Genomic DNA, 26,387 nt, shown 5'->3' with positions numbered 1-26,387 from the left:
AAAGATTCAATTCATTTTCCTAAATCTATAAAGGACATACGCGACGTTCCTCAAGTATATATGATTTTTTGTACCATTTCACGTACAATTCAATTCCAATATATCTCGTTTCTACAAAACATTGGGGTATATTACCATGGTCAGTTTTAGAGTTAGCATATATAGATACTTCCTTTTGGTTGCGAGTAAAAATGTAAAATCAGTTCTTCTGTATTACAGTAAGTTGTATAAGTGGACATTACTGTAACAAAGAAGGGGGGCAATCCTTGTTTTACTACATATACTGTAGGTGATTTATCATTACTAGAGAAAAGGTTTACAAAGACTACACTATAAAATTTCAACCTATCTCGGAAATCATACAAGAAAATTATCTGTCATTTTGGTGTCGGAAATATTTCTTGTAAAACTGTGATTTACTATTTCAATGATAGAAAAAATTAGGTTTATAAACTTTCTTAAGTTACAAAAAAAATGAAAAAGTGAAGATCACGAACAGCGATCAATCTCACAACTCTTATATGGAATTCAAAATTAAGAGTTGGGCAAACACGGAATCCTGGATATACCAACGGTGAGATCATGTGTCTAGGAGGAGTAAGCATTCCCTATCGAGCGGCCACACTCGCCATGAGCCCCATATCCTAATCAGGCAAACGGAGCAACCCGTGGTCAATAGCAGTGTATAAAATAATTGGTATGAATCCCCTGAATATGGTGTTTATATCTCTCAACTGATGCGATACGCAATATTTTGTTTTGAGTATGGTCAGTTTTTAAATCGTGGCAGGTTACTGACAAACAAGTTGATGGTGCAGGGATTTCAACAGTCTTATTTCAACATTGTGACCTGTCGATAGGGGATGTTTACTCCTCCTAGGCACCTGATCCAATCTCTGGTATATCTAGGGGTCAGTGTTTGCCCACCTCTCTATTCTGTATTGCTTTATAATATGGGAGTTATTAGATTGATCACTGTTAGTCATCTTCATAATTCTTATTTTCCTTCTAAGAGCAATGAAACTTTCTTTAGGAATTTTTAGATTTCATTTTCCCATGGATGAATTTCTCCTATATGCGTTAGGTCAACACAGACAAGTTGGTTTATTCCATGCATGGCACAATTTATGTTCCTGATTCATTTTGGCAGATTTATCTGAGCTCTATTCATGGGAACCAGTAATGTAGGTTTTTTACAAGAATACTGTAATGTATAGGGTTTCTTATTTATAGGAATACTGTAATGTACAGATATGGTTAAGCGTAAGTAAGTGCCTGACCCCCCCAATCGCCTCCCTCTGCGACACAAACTCTTAGCTTTAAAAATAGTTTAAACTTCATTTTGCCGCGCGTTTGGTCCTTATGTAATACAAAGTGCTTGCAATGTCAACCGATTCGTTATCCGCAAATCTAATTTAATTCATCAAGTGTTTGTATACAACATGATAATTATGTTTTACTTTAACATTATTCTCAGATGACATGATTCATTGAATATCTGCAGCAGGTGTTTGTTACCTGGCCTTCCTACACAATATTATCTTCACAGAGGATGATTGAGTGATGGGATTCTTCACTCTTGATTACTCTAAGACAATTAACTGGTTTATTGGTGTTATGTAATTCTTGATTACTTTAAGACAACTGGTTTATTGGTTGTACATGTATGTAATTCTTCATTACTCTAAAACAACTGGTTTGTTAGTGTTATGATGCATGGATTTAATGTTTTTCATTTGTTTCGATCAATAGTCTGCAATGGAACAAAGAAGTACAATAAGGCAACATGCCAACAAAAGTCAGTTAAAACAACTCAGTCTTATCTAACTGAAGACACGAGTAAATAAGAAAATACGATCTGCTTATTATATTGATAGTTGAGTATATTGGTGGTCATTTGTAAATACGACTTCCACACGTTTGTTCGTTAAATCTTTTAATTTGTACTATAATTGATTTTAAAGAATGATCATCTATTAGGAAAACAAATTATTTCATTCAACATTGTTTGTTACACCTGTAAGGGTTCAACATTGGAAGCTTATACATATTGCATTAACTATATGACCAACACGGACGTCAAGGTCTCATTGAATGCAAATATTTTTTGTAGATGCAAACATTCGATAAAACTTAAGTATATGTTCATTTTTAAATGTATTATGAGTAAAATGTTCCTTGGTGCTTCTGCTAAAGACGTTACATAAAATGATCTTACATTTGAATCATGTATGGCATAGTTGAAGGTTTAGTTTACAAATAATATATTTCATAGAATGGTTCCTGAAATTATATAAAATCTAGAATTTCATCTGGTGACATATATTCTTAACCAAACAACATCTCCAAAAAGCTCTCTAATTAGGGTTAGGTACATTCTGTATTACGACGGCGACCACCAATGAAAGGTGAAGATAACGAACAGTGATCAATCTCTGGATATACCAGAGGTGGGATCAGGTGCCTAGGAGGAGTAAGCATCCCCTGTCGACAGGTCACACCCGCCGTGAGCCCTATATCCTGATCAGAGTTATCCTTAGTTACAATTAAATTAATTAAATTTCAATTAATACAAGATTATGTTACTAGAACATGACGATTCAGCAATCAGTTAAATGAATAAGTAAGAGGCCCACAGGCTTTATCGGTCACTTGAGTACTAGCTAAAGTATAACTAGTCCCAAAGGCAATCAAATCTTCAACAAAAATCCTCTTCTGAATATCTAAGCTAAATTCTAATCTGCAGCAACAGTATAAAACAAGATGTGTTCTTAAAACTTCATTGTCCGCAAAAGTGCACACACTGATGAAATGCTTTACATAATATATGTATTAACATTAATTGATATGACTAATTTGGACTCGTCCTAAAGTCTAAATTCTGGGGTTATGAAATTCACCATTTTTTGTACATCCTTTCCTGCTATTCCCAATATGCGGTATCAGCAACCTTAAAGTCCTTCAAATCATTATGATAATTTTGGCACCACCCTGAAACCAAACCCCTACCCCTGGGGTTATCAAATTTACAATTTGGTAAAGGACTACCTACTCCTTCTAAATATCCATTTAGTTTCATATTAGTATCAATGTCATTAAAGCATATTCATCATTTATATGCTTTGCACATATACACTACATCTACTAACTTTTGTCCCACCCTGGAGTCCGTACCGTTACCCGGGGATGCTGAAAGTTACAGTTTATTACAGGCCTGTCTGCGCTATGCATTTGTTTTTTGTTTTGTTTTTTTTCTTTAAAATATGCAGGTGTAGAGAAGATGATTTTTGAAAAGTGGTCAATGTTTGTCAGTTTTTGTCCCACCCCTAAGGTCCAAAGGGTGCAGGAGTCCTGAAATTTACAATGTCCCAAAGATGCTTCATACCAAATTTGAAAAGAATTGAAATAATAGTTATCAAGAAGAAGTGAAACATGTTCAATTGTTAACGCACGACGGACGACGCTGGACGACAACCAATTGCAATACGTCACCTGAGCTTATGAAATTTTCCAAATGTGGTATGTCACAAAATACAAAGTTGAAGGCTTAGCTTTTTATTCCAAAGCGGGGAAAAGTTTAAACCCAATACTATATCTACATGTAAGCCTTCAGCCTAATAAATGTTTATCTTAAACCGTTTCATGTGGTTTTCCACAGGATAAATTTGAGGTAGGGAGTGTCAAGTTCTTTGCACGTAAGTCGTAAGCCTGCCAAAATTTAGGACGGACTAGTAAGAAATTCATGTAATATTTAAAATGAATTTATCATAGGTAACTTTCTATAATGTCTTTCTTACAGCTGCATTAAAATAACCATGGCAACAACGAATTCGGATAAGGGATCTCAACAAAGTGAAAAGTTATTTGGATGTTACATGCACTGAGCATCATTAGAAAAAAATGTATATCAAGCTCATAGACGATGGAACGAAGCCTAATGATTTGGCCAGAAGACAACGGAAAGAGAGGGGGTAGTGTGATTGTATCACAAAGTACACAAACAACTAGTATCTATTATACGTCAGATGATTGAATCCCGAATCCTGACAATGATATGATTTATCCTGATAATGATATGATTTATTTTGTTCATACAGGCAGTCATGTGCCTAATTAATTTGGAATAGTCACAAGAAATATTACATATCTGTCAATTATCAACAGAGGTATCATCCTTGTCTGTGTTGCTGCTTCATTACCGTCCAAAGTTTTGAAGAAGCGACATGTCTCGCTGTCAATGGAGTTCATACAGGAGCGTGATGAGGTCTGACAAGCCTAGTCAGCGTCGGGAAGAAACGACATCGCTGTTGTCTGTTGAATTAGCCAGAACGACATGTGTAAGGTCAGCGGCGTGCAGTTAGAGCACTTTATGTTGCCTCATATAGAAAAACTTCGTTCTCGGGGACGGGCTAGAGAAAGAAATTCTATAATCTACTTGTAAATTAACTTTGATTAAGGGTAGACATCCGTGAACTTTGATATAAACCATGAACCAACATGACCAAATCACATGGCAGTTTCCCTCCATGGCGGCCAAACGCGTATATCCTACATACCCAAAATGCTGACTGTTGTATAGGGGTACAACAGACTAAGATGTCGGAATAACCGGTATGTATTAATTCCTCTGGCTGTGTGACTGCCCCGCTCATGTGATGAACACAATGACTGGACGCGATTTCAGTCATTCTCTCACTAGAGGATGCGTTACACAAGCTTCAGATGTTTGTCTCTTATCTTACAGGTTTTATCGTATATCTACAGCCGTTCTTACTTTTGATTCCATGTTTACATTAAATATTCACCACGTACCTACCTCAAAACGCATATTACGAAGTACATGTAGTTCCAAGTTTAGGATCAGAAAACAGCGATGTTAAACAATTTACAGTAATCATAAATTTTAATTGCACAAAAAGCATTTCATAACATGACTAAATATTTAGTCCAAAACATAAATGTTGGATATTATAAACTTTTTCAAGGTTTCTGTAAACTGACCGTTGATAGAGATATAATGCATATAGCGCACGAAACCCTGGGTAGAGAATGGATTTCAGTGTTACCGGCACACCGAAAGTGCATCAAAGTCGTGCAATGGAAGGCGATAACGAACAGTGATCAATCTCATAACTCCTATAAGCAATACAAAGTACATAGTTGGGCAAACACGAACCCCTGGACACACCAGGTGTGGTATCAGGTGCCTAGGAGGAGTGAACATCCCCTGTCGACCGGTCACACCCGCCGCGAGCTCTATATCCTGATCATGTAAACGGAGTTATCCGTAGTCAAAATATGTGTCAAGAACGGCCTAACAATCGGTATGAAACACGTCAGACAGCATTTGACCAAATGATAGGTTGTATTGACGAACTATATCGTTATAACGACCATAGAATTGTACAAATGTTGAATTGTCATCCACAAAGTACCTAGTGTCACTACAATAATATTATCTTATGATCTATAAGTGGTATATTTAATGAATTAATCTTTCTAATTCAACTTTGTACAAGTATTATGTAAAGGATGATGTCCGAAAACTGTCCATTCTGTGAGAGAAAGAACTGATCGAAGCCCGAAGTTGAAGTTAATTTAATGGTGAAATATAGATGCTGTACGATCCCCACTCTTTTCGACAGAAGAGAAATGCATCATTCTGAAAAAATCTTACATCAAACTTAACTGAACTGATGTTTCATTGACTCCTCATTCTTGCTAAATTGTCCGTTAGAGGTTATCGTCACAGAGATATTATTCATTCCTGTATATCTAATGGTTTGATTTGGTTTCAAGTAATTGTCAAGAATAGAAGATATCATGGTTTGGAGCGTTGACGAACCCGAAGGTCTGCGGTGACGTATGGTGCTTGTACTAATGGCGCTATGCAAATAAAGGAAATAAAGCCAGATGAAGCATTATGATATTTTTCCCGATATAAAACCAATACACATGTAATAGTATATTGCCTTTGCCTGTCGTGCAACTATCTTCCGATGCACATCAGACGATATTTAACAAGAACCTAATCATGATGTGTATTTTACGTTTAATCAGTGTATGATTTTCCTAGGGATTACGTACAGGCTGTCCGATATCTAATTAATTTGGAAATGTCATTTGAAAGTTATACATCTGTCCATTATTAATGGAGTGCAGACAGATACATCCCGCTGCTTCATTACTGTCCAAAATTTTGAAGAACGGACACGTATTTCTGTCATTGGCGTCCATAGAGGAGCTGGAAGTGTGATGAAGTCTGACAACTCTCATCAGTGTCAGGAAGAAGCAACATGCTTGGTTGTTTTGTGGAATTAAATTCAGGACAATGAACATTGAGTCATAGGCATACCACGGTATCAAAAAAAGCCTTGATCTGAGAGCATCAACATTTTGAAACATATGCATGCAGTAGAATCAACTTCGGTTACGGAATAGAACAAGAAATCTGTAATCTAAACATTGATTTAAAAAACCCATACCTTGTTTATTACTACTTAGTGATATAAACATATTCATCACATATAGAGGTCCAACAGAGGTGAATTTGCCATACGTGAATGATATGACAAACACATATTACATGTACATGTATATAGTTATGTTCAGCATCAGATTCAAAGGGCTGTACACGATTATATTATTCATTTTCGAACAGGAAAGTTTCTTCTGTTGTAAACCGGCTATATTAAAGAGTGTCTTATGAAAGGTGAAGATAACGAACAGTGACCAATCTCATAGCTCCTATAATATAAAACTTATACGGTACCAATTTTGATGCACCAGATGCTCATTTTGACAAATAATGTCTCTTCAGTGATGCTCAACCGAAATGTTTGAAATCCGAAATAACGATAAACTAGTTAGAGCTATTTTAGGGGGAAAACAGATTGCCAAAAGTGGAGTCAAATTCGTCTAAGCAATACAAAATAGATAGGTAAACATGGACCCCTGGACATAACAGAGGTGGGATCAGGTGCCTAAGAGGAGTAAGCATCCCCTGTCGACCGGTGACACCCGCCACGAGCCCTATATCCTGATCAGGTAAACGGAGTTATCCGTAGTCAAAATCAGTGTGCCAAGAACCACCAAACAATCAGTATGAAACACGTCAGACAGCATTTGACCCAATGATAGGTTGTATTGACGAACTAGATCGTTATAACGACCATAGAATTTACGAAATACTGATTTCAATCGAGACTGTTGAAACCCCTGTACCATCAACTTGTTTGTCAGTAGCTTGCCTCGATTTAAAAACTGACCATAAGCAAAACAAGTTGTAGCGTATCAAATCAGTTGAGAGATACAAACACCTTATACAGATGATAATGGAATATTGCTACATAAATATGGGAAGTTGACGATGGAGAAGCTGAAATAATCCCGTTTGTCATACAGTAAAGTTATCAGTTTACCGTTAATGTTTACTTTCAATGAAATATCTAAGTATGAAGCAGAAGTGGTGTCTTTTATTTCGAGCTCACAGGAATATATCGAACCGACATATGAATGAAAGTTATTATTGTTAATAGACAAAACGTCGTCGATATATCTAATTGTCGAATTGAAGGACACAACAGGGGATTTTTTTCTTCTCACGTAGAAGTTTTTGAATGAAATCTGCTTCATTTGAATATAGAAACAGGTCAGCTAACAAAGAAGCACAATTCGTGCCAATGGGAATTCCAACAGACTGTTGGAAGACATGATCACTAAAGACCACGAAGATGTTGTCAATAAGGAACTCTAGCATATTTTTTATTTCAAATTCAGAGTACTTGTGCGCGGAATCAGAGTGGTATTTAACAAAGTAATTTTTTGGATGACAGATCACTAGATATGAATATTTCCGTTTTCCATTTTTGTTGAAGAAGCAACTATCTATCATGTCAAAAAGTCTAGTCTCTAATTCATCGTGAGGAATGGTTCTGTAATGTGTTGAAAAGTCATAGGTTTTGATGTTATTGATTTGAGAAAAGTTTTGCGATTTCATGTTTACTAAACGTTCTTTAGAATTTTTTAGAATCCACATTTGATTTACACCACTTTTGGCATATGTAGTCGCAGAGTAAGTTTTAAGTCTCTCCTTCACGGCTGTTAATATTTTCGTGAGGAGCAAGGATAGGGGCTTGGTAGAGCCCTTACTGGATCCAGCAATGTATCTTTGTTTTTAAGGGTTTTTATGTACATGTAGTTTAGGAATCCAGTATAGGTACGGTAACTCATATTTATTCGACCCATTGACTGGGATATTAAATGTATCTAAAACTGAAGCATGGTTTTGAAGAATTTCATCTTTTGAAAGGGTAGTTGGAGTATAAGTACGAGTACCAAAAGTGGAATTAATGCCAAGTTCGTTTAAAATACAGTTGAAATAATGAGCCTTACAAACAAAGACAAAGTTGTTAATAGCTTTGTCAGCTGAAACCAAACGTATTCCTACTTAAGCTATCTAATTCTTTTATCACATCTGGTTTACTAAACACAGGAGGATAGATGGTACGTACTTTTGTTTTAATGTCTAATGCGGGATTTTAATATTTCTCTTATGCTTTTAACCCATTCTGACAATGTATCAAGTTCTTATTTTCCTTATTTAACCCATCGTCGGGCATAATCTTCGACAGAATTCATAATAGAGATGAAGTTCTATCGCCAATTCAAAACCGAGGTTCTCTGTATTGAGGATTGATTGATTGAATATTGTTTAACGTCCCTCGAGAGAATATTTCACTCATATGGAGAGGTCACCACTGACGGTGAAGGGCTGTAAAATTTCGGCCTATGCTCGGCGCTTATGACCTTTGAGCAGGGAGGGATCTTTATCGTGCCACACCTACTGTGACACGGGACCTCGGTTTTTGCGGTCTCATCCGAAGGACCGCCCCATTTAGTCGCCTTTTACGACAAGCAAGGGGGTACTGAGGACCTATTCTAACCCGGATCCCCACGGGACTCTGTATTTAGGACCTTTTAGAATAAGTTATTTGAGGTCCTCATTTCAACTATATCAACATCACCAGTAATGGCATGTTCAGCTGGACTATAGTTGACAGAAGATGAAGAATAAGAACACGTTGGTGGATTACGTATAAGATTGTCTATATCTAGCCACTGCAAAGTTTGTTTAAAATTTAAAAATTTGGATGCAATGGTAGAAGTATATTTGTAGAAAATACAGGGTGTAGGTTTGAACTTGAATAATTGGAATACACGACTGAAGTCTTTTAAGACGAAGAATGTAGCTTATTTTGACGGCATCTATTCCTTTGTTTGTAAATTTAAGCTTAAGGAACTGGCGGCATGATTTGGAAGGAATATCATCCATGACCCGTGCTGGTTTAAAGAGCCTGTGATTGGCAACATCTATAATCATAGAGTTTAGTCTATATTCAGGTGTTGAAAAATCCAAGGATAGACTAGCTGTGGCTTCTTGAAATAACGTATGTAAAACTCTCAATGGAACAGAGTAAAGTTTTGTATGAATATGGTGTAGAACTACTTCTCTGTTGACGGAAGGTAAAAGTGACACATCTGTTTGGTTTTTCTTCCTTTTTTAAATATTTGATTTTTTAACGTTGTGGTTACGGATTCTAATTTGTGATTATTTTTTTTTCTTCAGTGTAAATCATAATTACGTCCATGACTCTGAGAGAAAAACAACCTTTGTTTATCGAAATTTGATAGTTTAATTAACATGTCGGCAATCCTTTACGCTTGCAGGGGGTATTTTATCATATTTAGCAATGACATTGGAACTATTTAAACGATTACTAGACTCGTATTTCTACTTGATTTATTTTAGTCTGCTATACAATGAACTATAGCAAGAATAAAGAAACGTATGGAATAGAATACTTTCTTTATAGATTTAATATTCAAAATTCGTCGTCACCCTCGTTGTCAACGGATCATTGGAGCAAACAAATAGGCTAAGATTTGGTAAAGAGTTGTTGGGTTGGGTTTTTTTTTTTTTTTTTTTATATTCATCAAACACACGGGGTACTACATACATGCACGAGCAACGCAAGATTGAATTTGTCTTTAGGCATTACATTTCTGGGATTTAATGGAGCAAGATTATAATTGGTTGCATGCATATATATGTAATATAACGCCAGGAAACATTATAATCCAAACAATAAAAACTCGCGATCGGTTTTAATCAATGCGTTCTTTTAGGGAAGAGGGGGAACACTTCACTTTTCAATAGATAAACTTAATCGATCAAGGGCCACGCATTCATGGCTCTAAAGAGCATGCGCTGAAGCCTGTCAGCTTACATGTGTTGCTAAAACTTGGCTTATTCCATATACAATAATGTAAATACATTGGGTATTTAGATGTACTTAAAATCAACATGCTTACAGTGAAATCAAAAGTACACGCAAACTTGCACATTATTTTAAGGACATTTCGAAAAAGGTTAAACTGGCCGAAAATTGATTTCCCTAAGAATTGATTCGTTCTGTTGAAGCATGAAATTACTTGATAATGGTGTTCAGTAAAACAGTCCGTAATGGAGGAGATATTCAATAACCTCATGTATATGATTTAATATATGTATATAATTATATAACATACCCTTTCCATTCTCAATGATCGTGTAGCGAATCTACACATGTAGTAGTATAATAATAAAAAATATCAAAAGCCGAATGAATATACTCTAATAGTTTCTTGTTTCTTTAATTTATCATGAGTATACATGTCTATACAATTTAGAATATCACTATACTGAGTAGATTCGACTAGTTTCTTTAATTTTTCAGAGTATGATCATAATTATACTCCTGCAGAATTAAAGAAACTAGTCGAGTCGAAGCCGATTGAGAATATAGTTTGTAATATTTTTATTATACACATACTACTACTTGTGAATATTTTTTTTATACTTATTTCTGTATTATACATGTATATGAAAATTTCAATATTCATCAGTGTAACTTAACAAATAAAGGTGTGTGTGTGTCCCCCACCGCCAGGGAATGCTATTCCGTATAATTATCATAACCCTAATGCAATTAAAAGCACGTTTATCATCTCTCTTTAGGCGTATCGATTCATGCTCCTCAGCCTTTCATCAATTAATAATAGAGTTCCGATCTACGACATTATTCACAGGTTTTTCCAATGGCCTCTAGCTACTACTCAAGATGCTCAATAGATATTATCCAATCTAATGCTTTACGTTATGTGGTCACTGTCGACTTCATATTTTCCATGCTTCTTTTAATTAATTACACAGTTTTCATCGACCCGCGTATAGTAACATCTACATGTATATACTTGCGTTTATGGTGTTATATTGACAGGTAGCTTGACATCTGGTGTTTATCTAAATACATTTACCGACTGCCAGAAATTAATTCTTGCTGTTTTCAAGAAAACCAGCTTGATTAATCCTCTATAATGCAAGAATTTAAACGATGAAATTCTATGTTCGGTCACGAATAAGAGCAGAGGCAACTTAAAGGGGCGATGACGTTTCCAGTTTTCCGAATGGATGGGGCGGTGACGTTTCCGATGTTCCGAATGGATAGGGCGTTGACGTTTCTGATGTACGGTATGGAGAGGCAGTGGAGTTTCTGATGTACTATATAGAGGGGCGGCGGTGTTTCTGATTATAATTGAACCACGTGGACGAAGCCATTTCTAGGACAGAAGAGGACAGGGGTGAGCCATAATTGAACGACAGAACCAAAACAACAATTAACTCTAATTAAATAGAAAGAGCAAAATTATTTACATGGTTTTACCTTTAGGTAGCGCCATTTTATGACATGTTACTTTTGACTACGCTTGTTCATATACTAAGGTAGATTTCAATTTTGTCTGCGAAATTAAAACTATACAGCAATACAAAATTAATTTTTCTCTGCGAAACTAAAACTGGCATATACAAGATACACGTACAATGTAGTTAGTATTCCAAAATGTGTTGGAAAATAGGAAACTTAGCAGAGTCTGTATATACACAATTGGTACTTCCCTCAAGCTAACGTCGACAATCATGAAAACATGCATAACACGAGAGTTTGAAGACAATAGGTCTCCGTCAAAACTCTCCAATTTTCTCTCAGTCTGCAACTAATGGCATCGTCAGACCGTTCCTAAAATTTAGCTAAAGTTAGTCCTCAACCCTCTCTTTTGTATAAAAAAAAAAAAAAAAAAATCAAATCAAATCAAATCAAAAAAATCAACAACAAAAAATCTGAAAATCTGGATGAAGTCCAAGCTGCAGTTTTTATTAATGTAATTTTTTAAACAGCTAAAACATACACACAGAGAGAACTTCCTTGGCGGACGGAAGCGTTGGTGTAAAACCCGGTTTCCACTTTCATCCCAATTTGATTTGGTTGATTGATTGATTGATTTTATATTGTTTAACTCTCTCTCGAGAATATTTCACTCATATGCAGACGTCACCATTGCCGGTGAATGGCTGCACAATTTAGGCATATGTTCGGCGTTTATGGTGTTTGAACTGGGAGGGATCTTTATCGTGCCACACCTGCTGTGACACGGGGCCTCGATTTTTGCGGTCGGTCTCCTAAGGACCGCCCCATTTAGACACCTCTTATGATAAGCAAGGGTACTGAGGACCTATTCTAACCCAGATCCCCACGGGACTCATCCTAACCCAGATTCTCGCGGGACTCGTCCTAACCCGGATCCTCACGGGAATCATCCTATTTTGTTATTATGTTGAAACGCTTTATCTTGATATTTTCCTTGACTGATAAAAAACCTGGACATGATTAACTAATTGAGTCCGAAATCAAATTTCATATTCATTACAAATTAATTGTCTTGAAACTTCATAATTTTCCATGGTTCTGCATACATGTATGCTTGTGATTCTGTTCTAACGCCATACATCGATTTGTCAAGCATTCCCTGTTGTCGCCATTACTATTATATATATATATATATATATATATATATATATATATATATATATATATATATATAGTTTGTAAATAAAGAATTCGGTATTTGATACAGTAAATACATCCAATAATAAAAGTCAAGACCTGAAGAGGCATTAAAGCCGAAAGCGCTAACAGTGAAATGTTATTCGAGTTTTGTGTTTCTTGACTTTTATTATTGGATATATATATATATATATATATATATATATATATATATATATATATATATATATGCCGCTGTAACATAACAAAAAAATAATGGATCACATTATGTTTTAAAGCTAATTTGCGGGTACATGTGTATGCCTGTTTTTCATTCTCTCTTTATAGATTTTTAAAGAAAATCGTAAAGAAATCAATTGGAGAAGCAAAGACTTAGTTGAAGTTATTTAGAATGTAACAATACATTAGTTTAGTATATAAGATTAGTACACAGCACATTTGCATTTTACATGTATATTTGTAAATTGAATTCGGATTGGTACTGATTTCATCTCCTGTTTTAATTAATCAGCCGTCGATTTCATTACGAAAATTGAAAAATTCAGATAGTATTTCAGAGTCAGAACTTTACCCATGTTCATCAATTTCCATTAGTGCAGCTGATAAATTTATATGACATTCGTCTCATTTTTTTTTATCATCATTTGTCGTATCACATGTACTATCGCTTGTGTATGGATATTGTGTATGAAATGGATTTTCTAGTATATCTTTTCAACTGGTACGCCGTAGTTCAGTGATTGTGTATCGAAAAATGAAGATCAGTTCTTATAATTTGTTTTAGCTATTCCGTCGCCAATTTATATGATATTTTGTTCCTCCCACTCACGTGTACAGTTACAATGTCAGATGTCATGTTTATTGTACATATACAAATCAAACATAGAACCGGATTTCTCTTAAATCAAGTGCAACCTGAAACTTCGCTGGCCTAAAGGCTACATTCAATTATGCATGCAGTAATTGCTGGAAGAATTTTGTTACAAGAGTGAAAGGGGGATAAATACTGGGGGTAAGTTTCAAGAGGACATCTAGCTGAAGCCATAAAACTCAGTACTGACCTGTCTGTTTTCCTTGTCCACCGATGGGAAACTGGAATTTATTCCTCCTACACACCTATCGCATGCAGTAGTCTGTAACAACATGTAAGGACATCACTGAAGCGCCTTCTCTCACACGAAATCGATCGTCAAGTCACAGACGTGTCGAGCGAATTCCAACAAAACTTCCGATATTAAAGCACAGATGCTAATAATTCACACTAATCAATAGTGGCTGCCTTTCTTGACGTGTATGCATTTTTAGAAGTTTGTTCTAACTTTATCAACATTTTCGAAACTTTTTATCTGTGAGAATATTTATTTTGCAGGGTTGACAAACAACATTTTCGGAATATGTCAATTTTACGTGAGATGTTAATCCTGTGGCAATGCTTCTTATAAAATTCGTTGCTTTATGTACATTGCAAACAAGTTTTTCTTCATCATAAATTGAAAGATAAAGCAGATAAAAAGAGGTCCAACGCTAGACCATTATTTGTGTACATCAATAATTGATTGTTTTGTTGTTTGAAACCTATATAGGACTTATACCCGTGTAGCAATTGACTCTCGCAATTGCCACAATGTTTTCCCTTTTTCTAAATGGAAATTGGCCTTTAAGTATAGACCAACAATTGCAAAGAATTTGTCATTACAGTAATATCTCATAAGCAGTATATTATGCACGTTCCAAAATCGGCATTTACCCAAATATTGATACTATATGACATTTCTCTGTGACACGTTCTTAAAAGTTTTAAGTATTCCTGTGGGCTGTTCAAATGACAGAGTATAAAATATTAAGTGACTGCAATAGTTCTTAGATTACCCTCGACATTGATTATAAATCTCTCTCTCTCTCTCTCTCTCTCTCTCTCTCTCTCTCTCTCTCTCCTTACACTCAGAAATAAGACAAGATAAAATAAACTCAACACATTTCAATTCAAATGAACTTCTTACTGATACAATATAAGAAATATATAGTGATAAAAAAAGTAAAGTATGCAACAACATTGTTTTTGAGATTTATAATTCTATGGTAAAGAGTTCCACAAGATCGGCACTGCATATCTATAAGACATTTTCTCATCAGATGAAGCTCCAACTTTTGGAATTTCAATTACGTCAGAGAGTCTTAAAATTGTAGTTTACTTTCTTCAAATTGAACAGTCCCGTGGGGATCCGGGTTAGAGTAGGTCCTCAGTACCCCTTGCTTAAGTGCCGAGCATAAGCCGAAATTTCGCAACCCTTCACCGGCAGTGGTGACGTCTCCATATGAGTGAAATATTCTCGAGAGGGACATTAAACAATAATCAACCAATCAATCAATCAAATTGAACAAATCTGCAAAGCATCTGGAGGAAGGGTCATGGACAATTTTAAACCATTCATTTGCTATAATTCGTATTCTCTCAACACCGATTTCTGTATATAAAAATATCAATACCACTACAATATTTCTTATAGATAAATCTTGAACACCCCTTTATTTTCTAGTGTTTTTCTTTGAACGAATAGGGCCACACTTGAGGACAGAATTTAACACAATTAACCCATAGAAATTTGTCATTTTGTTTGCTCTTGTCAATATGGAACCAATGCGGCTCGGGACATTTAAAATAACTTATGTATACATCAAATTTAAGCATATATGCAATCAATATCTATTCCATATAATCAATATCTACATCTATATATAATGCAAAATCAATAGTGATAGAGAGTTAGTTTAACAGTCAAATCACTTATATGAAGCGAATAGCACTGTCACCTAAGTGCACATTGATCGTTAGAGCCGACCAAAGATGGAAGTAAATTTCTGGACATGAATTATGAAGGACTGCTCCGAGATTCGATGAAGGCAATGTCAATGACTAAATATTCTCATAAACTAATTTACATCAGTGTAGAGAACATATAAGGTACACACATATATACAATACAAATCAGCACATACGCAATTAGTAAACTTCTTAATCAACCTGGAGGTTGGACTCTGTCCTTATAAATTTACATAATTTCAACAAAATTGTACCCTTTGAGTTAATAAGGTTATTATATTTAAATATACTAGATTTAAGTGATATATTTCAGGTAAACAGAATTTTCACATGGATGCAATATCAACATTACTACATTTTAAAAGATAGTGATATTCGTCTCCAATTTCATCCAAGTTGCAAAGTGTACATTTTCTTTCACCTCGTGGAATATTACGCCATCTACCAGTTTCAACTGGTAATTTGACATTACAACATCTATTTTTACAAAATATTTTTGCATTTTTGTTTGGGAGGTGTATGAGATAACTTTCAAAATTCAGTGTTGTGTATAAAATTCTATAGTTGATTGCTTTATGCGAATTAGAAATATCGCTCTGCCATTTTTGTACAAATTGATCATACAATATTCTATAATATTTCGTAACCATTTTACACTAGCGAATCTACGAGACAACCAAATATAGGATAATCCACATTCGTCAAGGATATTTTTATACATTTCATCCAAGATGTACAAGTTATTTTATGTAAAAGAGAGTATAATGTCATGCACAATTTATCATTATTTTGTCAAAAGGTCACCATTCGTACTTTATGCTTAAAGCCAAGGGATATCTTCCAAATTCTCCATAAACCATATAATTTGGAGTAGAGTTATTTAGATTCAAAATGTATTTACAAAATTTCAGATGTAATTTCTCTAAAATATCCATGTTTGAAAGGAAAAAAACATATCTCACGGATATATGATAAAATCGGTGAAACAATTCTGTCAATTAAATCTAACTGACAATCATTTGGTAAATTATGGTTTCTACATGGGAGTTTTAGGTAGGTTACACGAGGAATATGTATTGGTTCCAGCTGACAAAGCTATAAAACAACATTGTCGTTGTTTGTAAAGCTCATAATTACAACTGTATTTTAAACGAACTAGGCATTAATTCCACTTTTGGTAATCGTACTTATACTCCAGCTGCCCTTTCATAAGATGAAATTCTTCAAAACTATGCTTCAGTTTTAGACACATTTAATATCCCAGTCAATGGGTCGAATGATTATGAGTTACCGTACATATACTGGATTCCTAAACTACGTAAAAACCCTTACAAACAAAGATACATTGCTGGATCCAGTAAGTGTTCTACCGAGCCCCTATCTTTCTAAAGAACGTTTAGTAAACTTGAAATCGTGAAACTTTTCCCAAATCAATAACATCAAAACCTATGACTTTTCAACACTTTACACGACCATTCCTCACGATGAATTAGAGACTAGACTTTTTGACATGATAGACAGTTGCTTCTTCAACAAAAATGGAAAACGGAAATATTCATATCTAGTGATCAGTCATCCAAAAAATTACTTTGTTAAACACCACTCTGATTCCACGCACAAGTACTCTGAAGATGAATAAAAAATATGCTAGAGTTCCTCATTGACAACATCTTCGTGGTCTTTGGTGATCATGTCTTCCAACAGTCTGTTGGAATTCCCATGGGCACGAATTGTGCTTCTTTGTTAGCTGACCTGTTGCTATATTCATATGAAGCAGAATTTATTCAAAAACTTCTACGTGAGAAGAAAACTTCTCTTGCTGTGGCCTTAGATTGTAAAACTTATACGGTACCAATATATCGACAATGTTTTGTCTATTAATAATTATAATAAATTTCATTCATACGTCGGTTCGAGATATCCCTGTGAATTCGAAATAAAAGACACCACAGAGTCGTCCACTTCTGCTTCATACTTAGATATTTTATTGAAAGTAGACATTAATGGCAAACTGACAACTCAAATGTATGACAAACGCGATGCTTTCAGCTTCTCCATCGTCAACTTCCCATATTTATCTAGCAATATTCCATTATCATCTGTATAAGGTGTTTATATCTCTCAACTGATTCGATACGCTAGAGCTTGTTTTGTTTATGGTCAGTTTTTAAATCGAGGCAAGCTACTGACAAACAAGTTGATAATACAGGGGTTTCAACAGTCTCGATTGAAATCAGCATTTCGTAAATTCTATGGTCGTTATAACGATCTAGTTCGTCAATACAACCTATCATTGGGTCAAATGCTGTCTGACGTGTTTCATACCGATTGTTTGGTGGTTCTTGGCACACTGATTTTGACTACGGATAACTCCGTTTACCTGATCAGGATATAGGGCTCACGGTGGGTGTGACCGGTCGACAGGGGATGCTTACTCCTCCTAGGCACCTGATCCCACATCTGGTGTGACCAGGGGTCCGTGTTTGTCCAACTATCTATTTTGTATTGCTTATAGGAGTTATAAGATTGATCACTGTTTGTTATCTTCACCTTAAACACACACACACACACACACACACACACACACACACACACATATATATATATATACATATATATATATAAATAGTCCCCGCATGATTTGTTTCGCTTTGAACAATGATTTCACAGTCAGTCCAAATATTCAGCCACGCCGAATCTCAGCTGATATTAGGAAAACGGCCCCAATTCGTTTCTCATGAATACCCAGCGGCGGATACAGGAATACGCAAGTTCCGAGTTATCAATTCTTCTGTGACGGAGGTACGTTCAGTATTCTGTTGAACGCTTGGGTGGGTGCAAGATGTTTACATATATTATAGACTAGCTGTGTATAAAACAATGATAGTTCTGAAAGCTTAAATTTTTTTTTATATCAGCCGTTGGTATACATTAAACTGACCATATGAAGAATAATTATATTTGTTTGAATTAGATTGGTCCCCGACGACGTCATAAACTCATATCAAGTCGGTGATCTTAAGAGATGAATAAAGGCCATACTTAAATTCATACTTCATGTACACAAACATTTGTCATGCGGATGGTTTCGAAATATTACATGTACACGTGTAGTAGGTACCCCCAAACGGCTACCTACTTTCACATTATGTATGTATCACCGGACCGTTTAAACAATCACAATTATATGTATACATGTCCGGATATTTGCTCGATCTAAAATTGCTGATATATAAACTAAAATTCCAAAATTATTCATGCAAGAAATTAAAGAGTATCGATGGTACAACTTTCAAACATGCACCTTTTTTCCAGAATTTGCCTAATCTAATACATTGTGTATATAATATACATGCACATTATGTTCAACAGTTTTGATAAATATAGGCCTATAAAATATGTTCCGTCTAGTTAATAAAACAACCAAACTTATATCATGGGTCCTTTCTAAACCGTATCGGAATTACTTCTTAAAAATGAAAAGATAATTGTTCATTAACGTGTTATCTTCTTATAGATCTACAAACATATATATACATACTTACTTAGTCCTCTTCATGCTGGATACAAGTTTAAAAAGTGAATTTATTTCCATTCATCAGAGTTCAAACTAACAAATTATCAAATAAAATATATAGGTCATCACACTTTTTAAGGTGAAAGACATACATAAACAGAATCATATATCACCGTCAGAAAATTGCAATTTAGCGTTATCAAAATTAAATAAAAACTGGTTATGACGATATGATGGCATTCCTAACAATTTCATAAAACTGTTTCTTCACAAAAATATACAAAATGTCTTTAAAAATAAAGGAAATCTATCGCATAATAGACTTGATTGAGAAATCAATAAGAACAGATTCAAGATTTTGAAACTTATCATTGATTATTCATGTATAACTTAGACTTTTGAAATATTTCATTTTTTTTACAATAACTATCGAAAAAGACTCCAACAAAAGGTACGTTCCAATCATGCATAAATCTAAATAAATCATTGATTTTACAAAATCTGATGACATCACAGGAGGGTGGAATTACTTTAAGTTTATGTTACTTCGGCGCTCAACGAACTCTGAGCCATGAATAAAATACTGGAACGGGTTGAAAATGAAGAAAAATAAATCTGAGAGTGAAAAAAGACGACCTCCTATTATCTCCGCAATGAATTATTTACTTTCATACAATAAAGTGTCTGCATAACAAATTAATCTAATGTCAAAATTACAACGTTAACAAAAGATAGCAAGTGGTGATTCTTATGTACTATAAAGCTGTTTTAATCATTTTTATAACAATCGGCAAATTATAGCTTTGGCAGCCCTTTTCCATGATACATTTTGTGACGGTCAGATAGCTCTGTTGGTAGAGCACCTGACTGGAGATTCAGTGGGCCTGGATTCGAATCCCGTTCTGGTCCATTGCATTTTCTCCCTTCCTGATACATTTGGTGCTATCTATATAGACCATCCCCTGGGACTTTGCCTGTCAGGTGATATTCAAAGATCGTGAGTTAATTGATGCCTTGAGGTGTGAGGACATTTAAGGAGGGACGCATGTGGCGGTCCGATGGATTCGATCGCGGGTGGTCAGATAGCTCAGTTGGTAGAGCACCTGACTGGAGATTCACGGGGCCCGTGTTGGTATATTGCATTTGCTCCCCTTCTGTCACGCCTTTTTTTTAAATGCACTATAGTAAGATAGGTTTTCATTTAACCAATTCTGGGTCCTTGAGGGCATATGAAGCATAAGGTAAAACATAAAAGCAAAAAAAAAAAAATAAATAAATAAATAAATAAATAAACAAACAAACAAACAAAAAACCGACAGATACAGAGCATCTTTATGAAAAAGAAAAATAAAGAGGGGAAAAAAAGGGGGGGGTAATGTAGAATTTGTAGCAGTTGGAGATCTTACTTGTTTTTAGGTGGCAATGTGGACTATGTAATAATCTCCACAGTTCTATAAAGCTTTTTGTGTGGTAGGACCGGCTCAGGACTTTGGTACAGTTTATTTGATGAAAACCGAGTTTATTCACAAAGCGACCTATTCATGTTAAAACTATCTAACACCGACGTCGACATCCATTTCCGTCAGATGGCACGTGTGATTTTGTTTTGATAAAAACCCTGTGAAAGTGTGAAGAAAAATTGTGAAAATGAGGAAGAAAAAGGTATTTGAGTGAGAAACCTTTACAATATTTAGATAATTTTATAGATGACTACCCAACTTCTAGTCTGGCCATGCTGGTGCGTGTTAATTTGATTTGAGAAAATGCTGTAAAATCATCCCGATACCGAGAGGAAATTCGGTAAAGGAAAGAATATGCTGTTCTTAAAGTATTTTCTGTGGTTCATACTGTATTCTCTTTAGAAAAGTGGACAGGCATAATCTACATCCACATGAAACACAAGCACGGCATAATATTAACATCAGTTGATGTGTCCCACCTGATTTCTGAACGGGTGGGTGTAAATGTAGTCCGGGACATATGTCCCGCGATGTCCGATATTGATGTTTGCCGATTTATCGTTATACGTTAGTTTTTCTTCAATTATCTTACTGAGTGTGTTTTAAGACGATCACCAAGAGTCTTCATTGTGAATTTGGTGTGTGGAAATTGCCTAATTATTTAATAAATGGCTTTTATTTTTTCTTCAGGGTGTAAAGGTAGTCCCGAAGATTTTACGAAGAAAACGCATTTCCGGTTTTTGTTTTTGCCTCGTTTAGTACAAAGCACTTATAATCTTTAAGTATTGTGTCCTATTGATAATCATAATAGACTATTTTATCTGGTTATTTTAAATAATCTCACTAATCAAAACATTAAACGGGGTTTTATATCCTTTTTTTCTCGGGACATCGCAGTTAAATGAGATACTAATGAGAGAATCGGACTGATATGAAATATTAAATCCGAATTCATCTAAAGACTAATTTATTATTATTATTTTATTATCATTATTATTCAAAAGCAATGTTAGACGTTTAAATTAAATGTAATTTGTAATTCATATACAATATCGTGGAAAGATCAATAAAATTGGTATTGGGGTTGTTAGCCGTAAGTTAATTAAACATGTAAAGTCTAATTAAATTAAATTGCCCAGCTCTAAAGAGCCATAATTTTATTAATCTGCTAAATCTGCACCGAATCATATATTTACTTTTTTCTGATACTTTATTTTTAAAATGAAATATATATATTATTTATTTGATATTTTGCTAAATATGCACCGAATCATAGATTTACTTTTTTCTGATGCTTTATTTTCAGAATGAAATATATAGATTTTTAATTTCGGCAATGTAATTAAAGAGTTAACTTATGTTTATAAACAAACCAGTGAGATGTTAATTTTGTAATTTGCCACCCAATCACGTTAAAGAATTTGAGCATTCAATTTCAAGACTCATCATTATAATCATAAGCCTGCAACTATATCATAAGTAATTTTGATGATTTGGAGAATGGGTGGTGGCAAAACTTTGTCAACCACTGAAGTAAAACAGGAGCAAGTAATTTACTTCTCATCGTTAAATCATGTGCGCACTTCGAGCTGCGTTTGAATAATCATGAGACGATAATTAATCTTGATAGCAACACACATCAATTAGTAAATCCATGTATTGATTAATAAAAATGAAAAATTTTCTTATCTATCATAGACATTTTTAATGGCATTGAAGATAAAATTTCAATATACTCCCGGAGAATTAAATGGCAAAATCTTTTGATTTCTTGAATTACTTTATTGGGAGAACTTAATTTTTTCCAAAAACCCTTAAAATTTGCGTCATTTTATTAATTTCACCTTATTAAACATGATAGAAAATAGTACAGATGACTAAATAGGAGACATATTTCAAGTCCTATAAAATCCAGACCCCCTGCCTCATAAAGTGCCCCCCCCCCCCCCCCCCCCCCCCCCCCGTAACCACAATTCCTGGACCCGTCCGTCCCTATTCATTACAAAATGCAACATGTACATTAACTGTAGATATTCCATAGAGAGGGCAGTTTATATATATTTACATGTATTTCATTTCATTTTATTCAGGTATAAAATATCACAGAATGTCATGATTGTAGATTTAAAATAACAAATTGAAACCGGCATAATCTATAGCACTATTCAGTTATAACAGTTAAAGAATAAGTGACTGTATGAATATCATAACAAAATATATTGATACCAAATCTTATAATTTATGGTACTTTATATCAGTTGTAATTAATTTTCCTTACTAGAAATTACCCTTCAAATCACTTGTATAGCTATTCATAATACGGGTTGAAACTGTCACCTTATTCCGGTTTTAATTTTACACTCTTCGTGTCGAGTCAACCACCGAAGCGATGTCCCATAAAAAGAAGGACGAGCATTCATATAACATGCTGAATATTTCGTAAATCTTTTTATCAGGACATGAAACAATATCTAAACAACAGCAAAAGCAACATAAAACACAGAAAAGGTTTTATTTCAATTATTAACAAGGCAAAAACAAAAACCGGAAATGCGTTTTCTTCGTAAAATCTTCGGGACTACCTTTACACCCTGAAGAAAAAATAAAAGCCATTTATTAAATAATTAGGCAATTTCCACACACCAAATTCACAATGAAGACTCTTGGTGATCATCTTAAAACACATTCAGTAAGATAATTGAAGAAAAACTAACGTATAACGATAAATCGGCAAATATCAATATCGGACATCGCGGGACATATGTCCCGGACTACATTTACACCCAGCCTTTCTGAACCTCATTGACTGTTGTTTACAGTGTAGACCTTTTCAGTCAGAATAGTTGTGATGGCAGATGCAGAGAAAATCACCTTGTCGCGTTTGGCTTTTCAGTCTTAGAATCGAAGCTTTGATTGAAGTAATTTTGTTATTGAATTTGACATGCATGCTTTTAAGTCACAGTTTTTAATCTTTTATGCCTCTTTTACATGTTTTACCAAAAAATTCCATCTACTTCTAATAGTGAAATAAATAAAATGATGTAGGCATGGTAAATATTCAAATAAATATTTTATGAGTTGATTTTTACATCATAGGTTGGTGGGATAGACATTAACTTTTTATCTCACTTGCCTAGATCTAGAGAGGGCACACATATCATGTTCAAAAGGGCACTTTTCATCACAGCAAGACAATTTTGGGGCACTTTAAAGTTAATACCTACTACCTTGATTTTAAACTTTTCAATCAACCTTGTGAAATAAAGAACAATTGTTTATATTAACAGATATTTCTTTTGAAAAATTATAGAGAAAAAAGAGCATGGCGCAGTTAAAAAGGGCATGGCGCAGCACCATGCTAGTTTGCTTTAGATTTAACACTACTTGCCCTTCTGGCATGTAAACTCAAACTTTCACTTGTCTGAATGAAGAACTTAGTTGTCCAGAAAATTTTAGATTCTAATACACCCATCAACCAGTAATAATAATTAGCTCTCTCTCTCTCTCTCTCTCTCTCTCTCTCTCTCTCTCTCTCTCTCTGTCAATCAGGGAATAGCTAAGTTTTCTCTTTTCTTTTTAAATCATTTATCATTTAGAATTGATGCGTCTTTGTCATGTCGTACATAAACTATTCTCATTGAACTTATTTTTTAACAAATACGTTTTTCGCCAGTTTTTATTATTGGGAAAAGTGTAAGTTGAATTGGGGGAAAAAATGGTAACTTTTGGAAGGGGAAAGGCCTGATATTCAGGTCTTTGAAAATCACTGATCAGGTACAATTTTTAACCTAGGAAGAAATGCTACCAAGGATTTTCCAAAGCACGAAAGTGTGACAAAATCATGGAATGATGAATTGAATTCAATATTTATGTCAGGTATCATATTTATGGCTACGATTCTTACTTGTTTAAGTATATCTATAGAGTTTCACAGGGGGGATCATCAAACTAAATGAGGGCTTGTTCACGATGTTGTTTTTTTTTTCAAATCCTTGTGATTTTCAAGTTTTGGTTGAATGGGAAGGCCACCGCAGGAAGAAATTCTTGATATTCTTTTGAGCAGGATTCAGAGGAAACCATAGAACTAGGGGCCTATTGATGTTGAAGTTTTTAAGATTTCATAATGGCCGAGTGGTTAGAGCATCGCGCTCAAAATCACACGGCCTCTCACATCTGTCAGCGTGGGTTCGAATCCCTCTCGCGCCGGTAAGTGAGAAAGTTTCCCAGTTTACTTTTGGAAGGTCGGTGGTCTCTTCCCAGGTACATTGTATCTCATCTGGGTTCTTTCTTCCACGAATAAAAACTGGGCGCCACCAGATAACTGAAAAATTGTTGAGTGTGGCGGAAAACATCAATCAATCATAACGTCCTCTATGGTGTATTAATTAATAAAGGATTGAGGCTGTACATTGTTACAATGGGATGTTTCACTTCTTGATGCTATTGGTCAATTTAGAACATGAATATGCCAAGATATATTTAATTGAGATATATACATATATATCCAGGTCTTATGCTTTGAATAAATTTCTGCAAAAAAAGCCTCCTTGTGAAATATAAGCATATTAAGTTTCTATATATGTTATCATTGGTGAATGTAAATATTATAGATATGGATCATGATTGTGCTAAATGATTTTTGTAGAAATGTACTCCTAGCATGGGAGTTCAGTCGAATCCGTCCCTGACATTGCATATAAATAATGTTTCATGTTTGTATTGTAGAGTAAAGTCATTCGTTCAATGAAAACAAAGCAAAATGTTGCACAAGAGGAGGACTACAAAAAGTCACCACATTCATTTGTGTTTCACAGAGGTCATATAGGTAAAAATGTCCTACAACTCATCAAAGACATGCGTCAAGTGATGGAACCCTATACAGCTTCTAAACTTCAGGTACAAACCAAAATTATTGATGTAGATAAAGATCAGTCTCTTTTGGAATGTCATTTAGATTAATGAAAAAATATGATTTAAGAAATGAATGTTGAGTGTGGTATGGAGATATACAAGTAGAAGGCCTGGAAGCATGGTGATAATTTCTGCCTCATTGATGTTTTTGTATCTCCCTCAACTACAACTAGACATGTATTCTATAAATACATTTATATTCTATATAACGTTTAACATTTTGCTTTTATAAATGCAGTTCTAGTTCTTGTTAGACTGCCTACTTCTGTCTTTTGGAATGAATGATTGTATATTAATGTTCAACATCCCGCTTGAGAATTTTTAGCTCATATGGAGACGTCACCATTGCCGTTGAAGGGCTGCAAAATCTAGGCCTATGCTTGGTGCTGACAGCCTTTGAACAGGGAAGGCTCTTTATCGTGCCACACCTATTGTGGCACGGGGCCTCAGTTTTTGTGGTCTCATCTGAAAGACTGCCCCATTGACAGGGCTCACACTTGACCAAAATTTTGTGTCGGAACCTGGCGTGCAGCATCACCTCGTACTGTTTACTGTAGATCTATATTTCATGTATATTATTCAAGAGGCATATACAGCATAGCATATATATGCCTCTGATTATTCTTACAACACAGCTTTGTTCAGCTTTTATCATAATAAATCACTATTATTATGATATTGTGAAAATTGTATTTCAGCAGATTGCTTTCAGTCAGTCTAGGTGACATTGCAGC

General features: G+C 34.8%; 2 protein-coding genes across 4 annotated transcripts in view; one reads left to right on the top strand and one right to left on the bottom strand.

Moving 5' to 3' along the window:
• LOC125670028 (adhesion G protein-coupled receptor L2-like) overlaps positions 1 to 14,144 on the bottom strand; it is a 48,284-nt gene extending 34,140 nt beyond the window's left edge. For all 3 annotated transcript variants that reach the window (XR_007368099.2, XM_048904925.2, XM_048904927.2), the window contains exon 1: positions 14,006 to 14,144. The gene's annotated coding sequence lies outside the window, so the exon portion shown is untranslated. The remainder of the gene's footprint in view (positions 1 to 14,005) is intronic.
• Positions 14,145 to 20,789: 6,645 nt separating this feature from the next.
• LOC125669867 (suppressor of SWI4 1 homolog) overlaps positions 20,790 to 26,387 on the top strand; it is a 40,734-nt gene continuing 35,136 nt past the window's right edge. The window contains exons 1-2 of the mRNA XM_048904701.2: positions 20,790 to 20,944; positions 25,468 to 25,638. Coding sequence (XP_048760658.2) covers positions 20,930 to 20,944; positions 25,468 to 25,638 — 186 coding nt within the window. The 5' untranslated portion in view covers positions 20,790 to 20,929. The remainder of the gene's footprint in view (positions 20,945 to 25,467; positions 25,639 to 26,387) is intronic.

The sequence above is a fragment of the Ostrea edulis genome, chromosome 4, assembly GCF_947568905.1.
Source record: "Ostrea edulis chromosome 4, xbOstEdul1.1, whole genome shotgun sequence".
NCBI lineage: Eukaryota > Metazoa > Mollusca > Bivalvia > Ostreida > Ostreidae > Ostrea > Ostrea edulis.
Note: the sequence above shows the minus strand (reverse complement) of the source record. Positions and strands in the feature narration are given on the sequence as shown.